The sequence below is a fragment of the Brachyhypopomus gauderio genome, chromosome 2 (assembly GCF_052324685.1).
Source record: "Brachyhypopomus gauderio isolate BG-103 chromosome 2, BGAUD_0.2, whole genome shotgun sequence".
In the NCBI taxonomy this organism is placed as follows: Eukaryota; Metazoa; Chordata; class Actinopteri; order Gymnotiformes; family Hypopomidae; genus Brachyhypopomus; species Brachyhypopomus gauderio.
Genome location: NC_135212.1, coordinates 18,446,892 through 18,460,530, shown reverse-complemented (window position 1 = coordinate 18,460,530; position 13,639 = coordinate 18,446,892). Strand labels below are relative to the sequence as shown.

The window sequence follows — 13,639 nt, the reverse complement described above, 5'->3', positions numbered from 1 at the left end:
CCACTTTACTGAACTGCAGTACTAAAGCACCATCCGTGTGGGCTAGGCGGTTTACTCCGCCTGAGGAGAGAAACATGCGAGGATAGCGCAGCGCTAAGCTTCTGCTCATCATCCTATTCCAGCCTCACATGCTCACATGCAAACACACAGTCCTCAGACAGCACGTGTGCACCATAATTAGAGTGTGATGTCACCCGTGTCCCGGCCCACGCCCACCCCATCCTCCATATTCACAGCAGAAAACGATCGCTCCAGGCACCTTCCCCATCCTGCTTAATTGCATGGAAGGAATTGCTGTAATTTTGAGGATTACCATAAAACTGCAACATATATCTGTTCACTGCAGAGCTGATTCGTCAGTAGGGCAAAATGTCCCAGATTTTGGACAAAAAGGGTGTTTTTAATATAAGACATTTGTTGGCTATTGATCTAAACAGGTACTTAATGAGAACACGAGGTCACGAGAAAGCACAAGAGAGCCTCAAATGATACACACATGTGTTTGACATCTTTAATTAAAGATGTGCCATATGCACAATATCTTGCCTTCAATCATTTTTATGTCTTGGGATTTATATTCATTGTTACACATTAGCCCTTTTCTGCAGGGATGTCAAAGCCTGTTCTGATGGTTCAGAACTAATGGATGAATTAATATTAAATGTAGAATGCCTTTACCTTTCTGAAAATAGGGATTTCAAATACGTTATTACAATAAAGTAAAAAAGTTTTTTTTTTTCTCAACAAATTTATATGTAATTTCACTATGTAAAATCATATTTAAAAGTAAAAAAAAAACAAGGATAAAAAAATCGTAATTTTGAAGCATCTTTTCTTTTACTTAGCGGCTCCTGAAATAACTGGTCACAAACGAAGCGAGAATAAAAAGGAAGGAGAGAGTGCACTCTTGTACTGCAGATCTGTGGGGTACCCACATCCCATCTGGACATGGCGGAAAAAAGTCGGCCAGGGATCAAACGTAGTATGTAACATGCTGTCCTGTCCTAGTGTCATGCCTAGCATACAAAAAAGGCTTTTAAAAGTGTCATATTTACATGGTGATATGTAATTCATAGTACCTATGATTACAGGTTCTCTTCAGATCTCTGTTATTCTCCATTTTCCTCACTCCCTAGGACATTGACAACAGTACCGGACGCTTTTTCATCAGCAGCAAAGGAAATTACTCGGAACTGACTATTCTAAATCTCGACATCAGCAAGGACCCTGGCGAGTATGTGTGTAATGCCACCAACGTTATCGGGTCTAAAGAATCAACATCCATCCTGCGGGTGCGTAGTCACCTGGCCCCACTCTGGCCCTTCCTGGGTGTACTAGCTGAAATCATCATCCTGGTGGTCATCATTGTTGTTTATGAGAAACGCAAGAGGCCAGATGAAGTGACAGACGGTAGGCAACACTAAATCACAATTATTTCTATGTTTTATATAATACATTTGAGAACATGTTGAAATGTCACAATTTAGTGGAGAATGCTAATTATCTGAAATGACAATGATACAAGGACAATGATACAGCCAGCTTTGTCCAAGCCAAAGAGACTATTGTGTTTAATTCCTGCTGACACAGTACTTTTTTTTATACTTTACTACTTGAAATGAAATGAAAATACTTGAAAATCCTTAAGTTGGGGTGTTTGATAATGTAGTAAATTTAGGACCTAAAAAACCTATTGTGAGATTGCTCAAAGCAGGTCTTATTAGAGTGTTTATGTGTTTGATAACAGTATGGGATCATTGTGAATGTTTAAGAACAGAGTCAGAGAAGGCCCCGTGGGGAATAATGACATCTGCTTTAGCAGACTTGGTGTTATTTTAGGAGTGAATACTTTAGCAGCAGGTGTAAACATAAAGAACTGACTGGCTTTGAAAGCCAAGGCTTAGCAAATATTGTGCCTAAATGTGACTTTGGATAGTATCTATTTCTGTGTGATCATGTACATGTTTTTTCAATTCAATATCCAGTAACCTTTTTTTGTCGTACTTGTCATCAGAGGAATGGACACAGTATAATATTCTAGGCCAGAGCCAATGATTCAGTGCCGCTAACACATGGCTGTCTCAAAGAGCTAGTAGTTGTGAGGCGCAGATGCATGTTAATTTGACCTTTGCAGCTAAGCATTAGGGCACCTCAGAGCCAGGGGTGGTCTAGAGTTACCCTTTAAATGAACTGAGTGGTATGATGTTGCACAAATACAAAGATTTAAAAACACATGCATTATTATCCATTGATTCAAATACAGATATATCTTCATAATATTTATTATAACATATTTTAAACAAAATTCCTTATTTCAAGTAAACTGGTATACTTGGTACTTGACATGGTCAGTACTCATTGTGACTACACAAAATTCCAGAAACAGACATACTACCTATAAACATATGCTGCCTCAGTGACGATCCACTTATGAAATTATTTTACGTATCACGTTACAGCCCCTGACCCCTCAGTGTGTGTATGTAGTCTGCGTCTGTTTATGTCCATATATGTATTTCCTTTGAGTGTGGTTCAATGTGCATGTGCCCATCTGTCTCACTTGTGGCTTGTCTCATCAAGGTTATGTGTGGCACATGGGTCTTGTTTATTTTTATAGTATTTAATGCGTGTCGATATAGTGTTCGTCACTCATTTTTGTCTGAGTAGCTCCATGTTTGTTACATGTTGTGTTAAGCGCAAATGCGCAGCTCTGTGTTGTAATAAAGCGTGATTCAAATGAACTCCGGTTTCGGAATCCTGCCATTGCGTGATAACATGTAACAACAGAAATAATCTATAACACCTTGCATGCATAAGCAATAATTAAGATGCATTGGCAATTTCACAGCAAAATTCTGCATTTTTACATAGAATGGGGCAGGAACCAAATATGGACTGATAAACCAAATAGGACTAAATATAGTGCAAATTGACTTCAAGAGTACAAAAGGACAATATTGTCCAACTGCAGTAAAGTGGTTTACAGACTCACATGACTTTACGAGGGTTATTAATTAATTCAAGCAGACAGACAATGATCCTTTTCTTAAAACAAAGGCTCTGGTTGTGTAACCTCTGAAACCATTAACATTGTTTTTGTTTCCTTTGATCTGTGCATGCCGTTCGATCTGGAACCAATTCTTGGGAAAACTGTTTAATACTATTCCTTTGAAATAGTTCCCTCATCTCAGTAAATAATCACTGTTTATTATTTTTTAATATATTCTATTTATTACCATAACATTCTGTTCTTTTTTGCAAGTGACATTACATCCAGAAACATTTGATACGCAGAAAGTGCCAAGTGTTTCAGATCTCACGGGGCTTTGTCTTACAGCAAAACCAGTTTTAACAACTTAAACATTACACTTCAAATGTTTTGTAAAATTGAAGAGCTTGTCTTAGTGTGGCTGTGTAGCTGTTTTTGCTTGCACCAACAGCAATTTGTCCCAACATAACTATAAAAGTTGATGTAATGCAAGATAATTTTACAGTGCTTTTTTATCATTTTTTTAGTATCTCTAAAATGTTACCACAATTCTACAAGTTGGCCTACTTATTGTTCTAAAAAGTAACAGAAACTTTTTAGCAACATTATTCAATTTCATGTACCAAGTAGAATTTTAAATGAATGCAGGCCATGAAATAAATGCATGAATAAATTTTAAAAACTAGCTGGTTTAGCTGACGAATATTGCATTTGTCAGATTTTGAGGTCACAATGTGCCGTTAGCTAGGCTAAATGAGGTCACTTGTGCTCAAATGGCAGACAACAGACTCTAACAAATGAGTGTTGCAGAAAAGCGAGCACAATGATCTGGCTAACTAAAACATGATAAATTTAAGCATATCTGCAAACAATCAAACAGGGAACTGGATTCAGAAAAGACTGCACTGTATCAGTCCATGGGAGATTACAGTAAACTAAATGTAACATCGAAATGGTTCATGTACTACTTAGCAATAGCTCATGTCTGCTTTTTCAATTAGACCGAGATTGAGTTTGTATATAAAAAGGGTTTAAAATTGCTGTTTTTTTCTTCTCCAAATGGCATCATATTCTTTGTTGGTGGTAAGTTTGAGAATTTGCATGTCAGTTTCTGTCTTCTCTCCATCCAGACCATGATGTTAACACAAGTTAATACAATTATTTAATTTGGAAAACCTTTAATTTAGTACAGTCAACAAAAGTATTTCTGTTGCTTTATTTTGTTGCATCTCATTTTGGACAATCCGCCTCTGACGTGTCTGATGTGGGTGCACGCTTAGCAACAATTCTTTCATTATTCTTAAGTGACTTTTTCTGAAACTTTCAGAGGTAACTTCAAACTTCTTAAGGAGTACTAAACAGTCACCACTGTTTACAAAAAAGACGCAACTGCCCTTTTCCACATCAATTGCTGATCTTTATACACATTTTCAGGCTGTTAGAAGTCCTGCTGTAACTGTATCAAATCAAATAGAGATACACAATAAAGGACAATTCTTTCTTAGATATTATATCAAGACTATAAGTCTATACTACACACTCTACATATGTCTTCTTCACCCTTTGAATCTCCCAATGCCCCAGGATTTCATATTACTATAATCCTTTCATATGATATCCAGAAAACTACAATGAAAACATGCAAACCACTGAAACAGAATTTCTCCACTGTGGATTTTTATTTGACTTTTTTGAAAAATGTGTTGTTAACAAAGAAAAGGGGGGGGGGGGTATGATTAAGAGTATTATATCTGCTCACAGTCTTTCTGACAGAATCAGAGATAGGGACATAATACTTTTAAATTCCTCACAATTATTTTATAATTCAGGGGTTTTGTTTGCTTGTTTTTCATATTTAACATCAAGACAATTATGCGTAACAGTTCCTAGGATAATGGCCAGCATACTTGTCCATGTTTTGTTTGTTTGTGAACCTAGAATTTATGTGAGGCCAAGGTTCTCGTAATATTTTTTACATGTGTGTCACGTGCAGCTACACCCCCTCTCCTAGCTGTCACTCTGGGTTCCCTCGTGTCTGTGTTCTTGCCCGTTTGTCCCGCCCTGCTCGTTAGTTTTGATGAATCCCTTGTTAGTTACCACGCCCCTGTATCATTGTTTGCACCTGATCCTTGTCTAGTTCCATGTATATAAGCCCCTGAGTCTCCCTTGTCCCTTGTCGGTTGTTTTGGATGTTGGTTTTTCGTACCAGTTTGGATTGTCTTTCGCCTGTGGTTCGTGTTCTCTGTGTTTCCCTGCCTTGCTCGTGTTTGCCCTGTTTCCGTTATGCCCGTGTATCTGTGTTATTCGGACTGCCCTCCTGTTATGACCCCTGACTGCTTTAGTGATGACGATTATGGAATGCCCTGCAATAAATCTCGCTCTTCTCAGCGATTGTGTCCGTCTCCGCTCTCCGGGGCGCGAGCCCCGTTACAATGTGCTTCATCTAAAGAGCTACATTTGTTACCATTTGACAAACTGTAAAAGGTCATGTGAAAATTATTCATAAATTTAACAAAGATTTTGCCTGGGTTTGATGGGAATGGCTTGAATGTGTATCAACCTGCTGTATATTAGTTGAGCTTAAGCATCTAACAAATTACTGTCTAGAAGCCATACTGTCCTGTCTCCAAATATAACTTCATAACCTATGTGGTGTAATGCACTCTTGAATGCTGCTGCCCTCGGGGTGCGGATGCATGCTCTGTTTTCAGTCTCACACACTAACCAAGTACTTTCATTCCGTCTGAAATGGTTATGTCAAGATTTTATGCCTCATGGTAGACCATTTTCACCCAAAAGGTGAAAACCATTGAATGACTCAAGGTTTCGCTGATATCTTTCAGAGCTACTTAAGCATCAGTACTGAAATCTTTACAGTACTTCATTCCAAGTCTTGCAGACATGCCATTAGTGGACATTAGGCTAAACTATAAAACCACACAAAGATCTACAGGCACTCCCGCATTCCATATGAAATGTAACCCTCTCACTCATGTTTTTCATCTCATTGATGCCATGTACACTTTATAAGACATCTTATAGAAAAGAACAAAGAATCTTAAGACTATAATTGACTATAAAACAAACAAAGGATTTGGAATACTGTTCATTTGATAAAATGTTTTTAATTGAATTAAGTTTTTAATTAAAGATTAAGTTTTTTATTGTTTTTCTTTTCCTACTTGCCTGTACCTACTGAAGATGATGAACCAGTCGGAACAATGTAAGATATGTTTTAACACATCTGTTACATATGACTGCATATTAAACATCCTAAGTGTTCATTATGACAAAATAATGTACAAAAGTAAAATAATCTACTAAACGGGAAGCATTGTTCCCTTTCTCTCTCTCTCTCTCTCTCTCTCTCTCTCTCTCTCTCTGTCTCTCTCTCTCTCTCTCTCTCTCTCACAGAAAAACAAATTCTACCAACAACCACAAAGACAAAAACCTGAGACAGCGGAACAATAACTGAGAAAACAGTCTTTGGAAAGTGAGCAATGCTGCATAACTTCTAGTGCTGTAGGACACCAACAGACTTTATTTAGCGTACTTCACAGGAATCACACTGGTTCCAGTATCCCACTGGTAACAATGTCATAAACATCTATTTTCTATTTCAATCAGTACTGTATTTATAAACTATTATATGTATATGTGTTAAAAGAGACACAAGCATACATAAAAAAATGAACAGTCACCTATGTACACGTCGATAATAAACTATGACCTCCAACCACACCGTAGCTTTACGTTACTATCACCGTCGGCCTCAACATACCTCAAGTTCAAAAAGGTGCACAAAAGGAAAAGGGCAATAAGGCAATGTGCAGTTGTGTTGTTTGCCCCTGACATGCTGTCTTTGCTTCCTGCTCCGCAGAAGACTGCACATCTCGACCGTATGAAGGTATCCACGGAGAGGAGAGTCTCCTGGCCGTTTCTAAAAAGCATATCCTGCCTCACTCAGTGAACGAAAACAATGACAGCACAACACTGGCAGAACAGAACAATAAGGACTGTCTTAAGCATGCCTTATTCAGGCTACCCATGTGCGGTGTCTGGGCATGGGTGATTCAAACCATTCAAAAGGTGTGCACATAACTTTTTACTCCGTGTGCTGTTAAATTTCGTTCTACCATGTCATCCTATATCCTTTCTCATATTTACATATTGTGTCGAATGCATGCAGTGACATATCCTAATGACGGTTCTTTTTTAAATTATTTATTTCTGTGGTGTTGCATCGAAAATAATTACCCTTTGTTTTTGTCACCAAATGGAAAGAAAATTCTGATATGCTCATTGAGTTCTTTGTACAGTTTATCATAAATTCATGAAATTAAACAAAGGTGTTCTATCTAAAGCTGGACTTCCAGAGCCAAGGTGTGAATGCCAGAACAGTATTTAATCAAGGAGAATTGTCTATGTATTAAAGAATTTAAAAAAAGGATAAATGTTATTTATTTTCTAGAGTTACCTAGATGTCTTGTACAGGTTACGCTCTTTAAGTGTTCAAATATTATAATAGCATCTGTAAAAAGCAAAGAATATATCTTTTTTTTATTCTCTATGTCCTCCAAACCAAGTTTCTTTTTAGTCAGATATGATTCTTGTACAGCATGGCTATTATCCTATGCAATATGTATTCAAATAGATCTATTGACAATTGTAAGGTGGGGAGCATTTGTTTTGATGAGTTTCACAGACTAAGCTTTAAATGTTGTGGGATCATCAGGATGCAGGAATAGCATAAATGCACTGCTGTAGTTGTGTGACTACTCCTCCTACAGAAAATGGCATATCAGTGTGTTGCAGTGCAACTGGACCAATATATAAAGGTGGCACTTGCTGGAGCTAAAGCCATTACAATACTTGTGTGAGACCAACTGTTCTTTTTAAAATAAAGGCTCCAAAAATATGAGCTCATGTGTTTGATTCGTTTCACTGAACAGAACTATTGAACATCTGGGTAACAACAACATGTTTTTGTAACATATGGTACGCGCCATGTTAAATTATGAAAAATCAGTGCAAATACAAACAAATGTTATGACTCATAGCAACAAAGCGGATGTATCTGCTGGAAACCATCGTTCACGTTGTACCTCACTCCTCCGTCAACGCCTTCAGGTTGTTCTCCACCTCTTCCACAAAGGCAGGGAAGCCAGAGTCAAGCAGACACAGGCGCAACAGCTCCTCCACAGCACCAGGGGGCACCGTACAATGACGGTACGCCAAGGGCAGGGACAGCTCATGTTGGCCCAGGAAATGCTAAAGACAAAAGAATTGGCCCTCTAATTGCATGTAAAAATAGTACTACCTCTGTAGCAGTAAGCTCCAGGGGTAACGCCTCCAAATTTAACTGAAAGTGACATTATGCTCTCTTATTGTCATATCTACAGTCATAACAAAGGTACCTTCACTGGCAGAGAATAAAGAGCTATTCAGTCTCGTCTGAAAATATCATCCATTATGCAGTATCAATCAGTGCCCTCTTAATCAATTGCAAGTCTCTGGCAGTACCTTAGAAAGCTGCTTAATGGTCAGAGATTCCTGGATGACATCTGGGCCGTCCTGCAGTGCATCTATAGGAGTCTTAAGAGAACACAGGAATAGATCCATTCATTACAGTCTCAGGTCTCACACCGAGGGGCTACCCAGCCAATCAATAAGCTCATTACTAATTGAATGATCTCGTAACACTTCCAGTCCCTTCACTTGCCATGTTTCAACAATGTATTTTTGGTTGTGAGATTCAAAATGCAACCCACCCTCACCCAACAGTTTTTTTTTCAGGAAAAACTGCAATACACATGATTTGCAACAGAATCTAGTTATGCTTTTTGGCAGATTGCTCCAGGAGCACCATCTAGTGGAAGAAAATGTCCATATTTCATATTCCCCACTGTTACAGTCCAGGATGGATGAGCATTAATACAGTCCACAGTCCACAGAAAAATAATTGCCATATTTTTCCATTAATTATGCAGTAGACTTGGCTGCTAGCAAGCAGTTGCAGCTGATGTCAGATGTTATCAGCAAGGTCAGTGTCAGGACACATCTACAAGCCAAAGGGTGGCCACTGCCTATGTAACCACATACCACAATGCCACAACCATTGGCCACTTCAAGGTGATTATATCCGCAGTATCTCCACAGTTCAGACAGGTGGTGCTGGTGTAATGGTGTCAGGGATAGTTTCCTGACACATTTTCGGCCCCTTAAAAACAATTGTTTAAACGCCACAGCTTAATGGAGAATTGCTGCTGACCATGTCTATCCCTTTATGGCCACAGTGTACCTATATTCTGGGAGTGCAACTGACAATTCTGCTACCAAATCTGGAACTATGCGATGCTAATATGTCAACATGGTCCAAAATCTCTCAGGAACGTTTCTTTCCAACACCTTGTTGAGTCAATGCCCAGAAGAATTACACCTGGTAATAGTGCAACGAAGTACCCGGTGAGTGTATATACACTCAAGATATACAGTACATGTAAATTTGGCAGTTCAACAAAAGACCTTGTAACACTTATTTGGAAAATGCGAGACCAGTCACAATGTTCCAAATAACCACACAAAAATTGGCTTTTGAGCTCATTTGCATATTACTGACTTCCACAATATCAATACTGGATGATTCTCTGATTTAATAAATATCCTGTCATAATAAATTGTCATTCCTCCTGGATGACATCAAGGTGAAACAGCCCATGCGGACCTCTCATGCTACCCAAGCTCATCACTGCTTGCCAGTCCTCCTTCACGTGCTGCTGAATACAGACGTCCACATACTCCACAACCTCCCACAACCCATGTGACTCCTCTGCCAAGGTCACTTCCCTGGCCACAAAAAACTGATTTGAATGCTTTGGAAGAACCTAGATATCTGCACTGATTATCTATGAAAATGTAATGTGATCTTTAAGCAAGTCAAAAAAAAAAAAAAAGACCATTTGCTCAAATGAATAACACTCAAATGTATTATTTATCAATACTGAACAAAAAAGCAGGATTTTCATAGTTTTTTCTTGCTACTGTTATATCTTCTGCCTATCTATAGGTTTCAGCGTGTTCCATGTTCATGTACAGTACCTGCTTTTGAGGGTCACATGGTGCACTTTCACTGGTGTGAGTTGAAGGGGGAGGCACACAGTGCTCATCTGTGCCTACAGGGAGATATTCCTGAAGTCTCTCTACGGCTTTCCTACATAAATCTACTGCTTCAGATCTGTTACTGCCATCAAATTGCAGTCTTATCATACGGCTCTCTCCCTGTGTAAAAACAGATAAACAGATAAGCCAAATAGTCTCATACATCCACACACACACACACACACACACACACACACACACACACACACACACACACACACACACACACACACACACACACACACACACACACACACACCACAGGCTTGAAGGCAACATTGTTAAAATTGTGCCAGCTCAATTTCTGTACAAAATGTATGCAGTGTATGCAATCTATAGCCTGTGAATTATGCTGCCATATATTATCTGTCTTTTTTACATCAGTTCATCAGTATTCATGAGGTAGTCATTTCCAGTTATATAGACATGATGCAAAGTAAATTATTGTCTTAATTAACAAACCCCAAACCACACATGACTTTGAACTATTAGTTGAAAGTCATTCAGAAATCACTGTTCTTGCAAATAGGCATATGCTTATATTTCAAGGCTATAAAAGACAATAAAGCAGCACTAACTCCTACAACACACAGGCTGTTTCATCTCTGTTGACTTTATGCCTTGCTGTAATGCAATTCATTTTTCCTCATTTCAGCAGAACATTTTGTTTGACAAAGATGAACACGCTCACATCCATAAATACACTGCACAAGCTTTTTTCTATTTATTACCTTCAACGTCAGATGGAAAAGAAGACTGTCTGATTTCTGATGGACCTTTAGAAAACTTCTAGCATTGAGAAGAGAGAACCCCTCCTGAACAAGTAAAAAAATCATATACAACAAATATGGGGGGGAATGAAATGTCAAATATCACATGGAAACTAGCACTGTCCTATAGTCTATATCACACATTCATCACACAGATAGGGTACCTTCATGGCAGGGGCAAGAAATAAAGAAAATACCACTGACTCCCAATGACTAGTGACTGAGAACAGCCAACAACACATTTACAGACTTTTGCTGCCCAATATGCATCCTCAATAAAAAAGCCAAAAAGACCAATAATTCAGCATGAGCCTAGGCTGATATTACACCAATGTTCCAGCAGAGGGGTCTGCATCCACAGAAACTTCAGTTCCTATGGCACTTCACAGACCTTGAGTCACAGAAACAAGCTGAAATGTCCTCATTGCCAGAATGAGCCTGACAATGTCCTTCCAAAACATGAATTGCTTACTGCTACAGCACAGCTATCAGAATAGGTTTATCAAAAAAGGTTTGATCAGCATTTCATATAGTGCTCGGAAAGTCATAAAAAGTTATAGTTATTTTAATTTCTGTATAAATATTTTATGCAACCTTTCATTTTTACCCATAACTCCAACCTGTTTTAAATAGGAAAATTAATGTATCTTGATTTATTAAATTACAAGTACAGTACAGTATACAGTACAGTATACCAAAATGTCCAGTCATAAAAATTATTATTATTGCAGTTTTTTATCCAAAGACTTGGATTACAAAGCAGAGCATCCAAACAGGCTATAGCTATATAATGTTTTTCAGCACACCTACTTAGTGCTCTGGGGTGAGTTTCCCGAAACGTTCTTAGCGCTAAGTACTTCTTAACCTCATACGTTTCATACGACGTTACGAAGTACTTAGCGCTACGAACGTTTCGGGAAACCCACCCCTGATTTGTAGTGCAAGTAAAGAAACGTCTACCACTCTACCCCAAACCCCTAAACAACCTACTTCTCTTTTCTCACAAAAACACAAACTCATTAACCGCTCTCTTCATTAACAAACTACTACATGAAAATACTGGTTCAAATTTTTATTTTTTTATCCAGCAATGGATCTGCTTGACCTTTACACACAGCTAACATTACTAAGGAATATCATGCATTAAGGTTACACAATCCAATATTTCAACAAGGTCTATCTCAAGCTTTGGCCTGAACCGTAAGGTCGCCTTGCATGACACCAAATGGCGCAGAATGAAAGCGGTGTTCACTCCCCTAGCTCCTCTACATCACATCACGGAGAGACGTGCTATAAGGCCATAATTCCTGCTTTTTTCTGGAAGAGACGCTCAGAAGCACTTAGCCCACCAATCCTTTAGGGAGCTAGGCAGGGGAGCAGGAAGAAGGGGGATTAGGCAGTTCCCTCTCGGAATGAAGAGCAACACTGTTCTTCCCCTGAATGTTCACAGAGCCAAGCAGTTATGATGGGTTTTATGTGCCCCCTGCCGTCTGGATAAAACGAATGTCTGTCACAGGGAGCATAAGCCACATTGTGCATTCAAATGGTGATAATAACATCATAGGCTACTGTAGACTCAAATGTCATTTTCCATTTAACTTTGCAGATAAACTGAAATAACACCTGCCAAGGTCTGAGGTTAAAACATGCATGGCCTGAGCTGCATCTCTAGGACAGTTTACCAGCAGCTCCTGTGCCTGTGAGACCAGTAGATGACCAGATTCCAGTATCACCAGCTCCAGCTTCCCTGCGCTTTCACTGGACTCCAACACCTTTAAGGAAGGAAAACTAGTTTATACACGATAATATGGTGGATTTTTTATGACTCTAAGCCAGGGTAAAACGCAACGAGTAACATTTTAATCTTAAAAACTCGCAGTTTCATACAACTAACATTTAACAGCCCAGTAAGCCAGTACGCGTTGGAGTGTTGTGACTGGATAGCTCACTTCGTTAACCAACTAGGGTTAATTATCGACACATCCTCAAACTGACGACTCACAAAATAGAAATAAATGTATTTAAGTTAGCTAGTTAGTCATAGCCAAATTAGTAGCTAGCTGGCTCGCTAGCTAGCGGTTAGCTATTTCGTACCAGGTTAGCTGGATATCCAGGTAGTTTTCTAGTTAAGTGTACGATATTTGGCTGTGGAAGCAAGGAAAATTAAGAAATCATTCTTCTGTTTTAAACGAATTAATATAAATTGTCATATCAGCAAAAACTGACCCTGGTAATTACTCAGTAATGTATAGTAATATAGGTTGAGGTCGTTTGACAGATTTAAATGCTTGCTAGCTAGTTTTGACCTATTTTACTGGGTAGCCGTTGTGCTTCCTAACGTAAACTAACTTAATTAACTAGTTGGTTAACTAACTTAATTAACAAGTTGGCTAACTAACTTAACTAGTTGGTTAACTAACTTAATTAACTAGTTATTTAACTAACTTGCCTTCCAAGCAGAGCTGCCTCCGCTGTCTTTGGCTCTTGGTACAACACGTCCATACCGTTTTAACGGCCAAGCGGCTCTGGCTATTGTGTTTTTTTGGGACATACTTCACTATCTTCTCAAGATGTTCGTAACGTAAAGACGTTTCAGCCCTTCAGGCTCGACAGGTCTAATAAAACATGTGTTAGATTAACTCATTAACGTGTGTCTAACCTGGTGTAAAACGACCACGTTAAAACCTCACAAGCGTGTAGGATTAACCTCCCACCAAGTGAG

At 38.7% G+C, this 13,639-nt stretch overlaps 2 protein-coding genes across 3 annotated transcripts in view; one reads left to right on the top strand and one right to left on the bottom strand.

The window, feature by feature from the left end:
* The window catches only part of nptnb (neuroplastin b), a 24,478-nt gene extending 16,568 nt beyond the window's left edge, over window positions 1-7,910 (top strand). For both annotated transcript variants that reach the window (XM_076989446.1, XM_076989437.1), the window contains 5 exons: window positions 846-982; window positions 1,137-1,410; window positions 6,191-6,212; window positions 6,404-6,482; window positions 6,870-7,910. In XM_076989446.1, coding sequence (XP_076845561.1) covers window positions 846-982; window positions 1,137-1,410; window positions 6,191-6,212; window positions 6,404-6,464 — 494 coding nt within the window. In that variant the 3' untranslated portion in view covers window positions 6,465-6,482; window positions 6,870-7,910. The remainder of the gene's footprint in view (window positions 1-845; window positions 983-1,136; window positions 1,411-6,190; window positions 6,213-6,403; window positions 6,483-6,869) is intronic.
* On the bottom strand, window positions 5,428-13,639 carry rec114 (REC114 meiotic recombination protein). Its single transcript, XM_076989456.1, has 7 exons — window positions 13,367-13,639; window positions 12,600-12,689; window positions 10,879-10,962; window positions 10,088-10,267; window positions 8,513-8,584; window positions 8,095-8,260; window positions 5,428-6,929 (listed from the first exon to the last, which is right to left on the bottom strand). The coding sequence occupies exons 1-6, from the start codon at window positions 13,466-13,468 to the stop codon at window positions 8,096-8,098; spliced, it is 693 nt and encodes a 230-aa protein (XP_076845571.1). The 5' UTR covers window positions 13,469-13,639; the 3' UTR covers window positions 5,428-6,929; window position 8,095.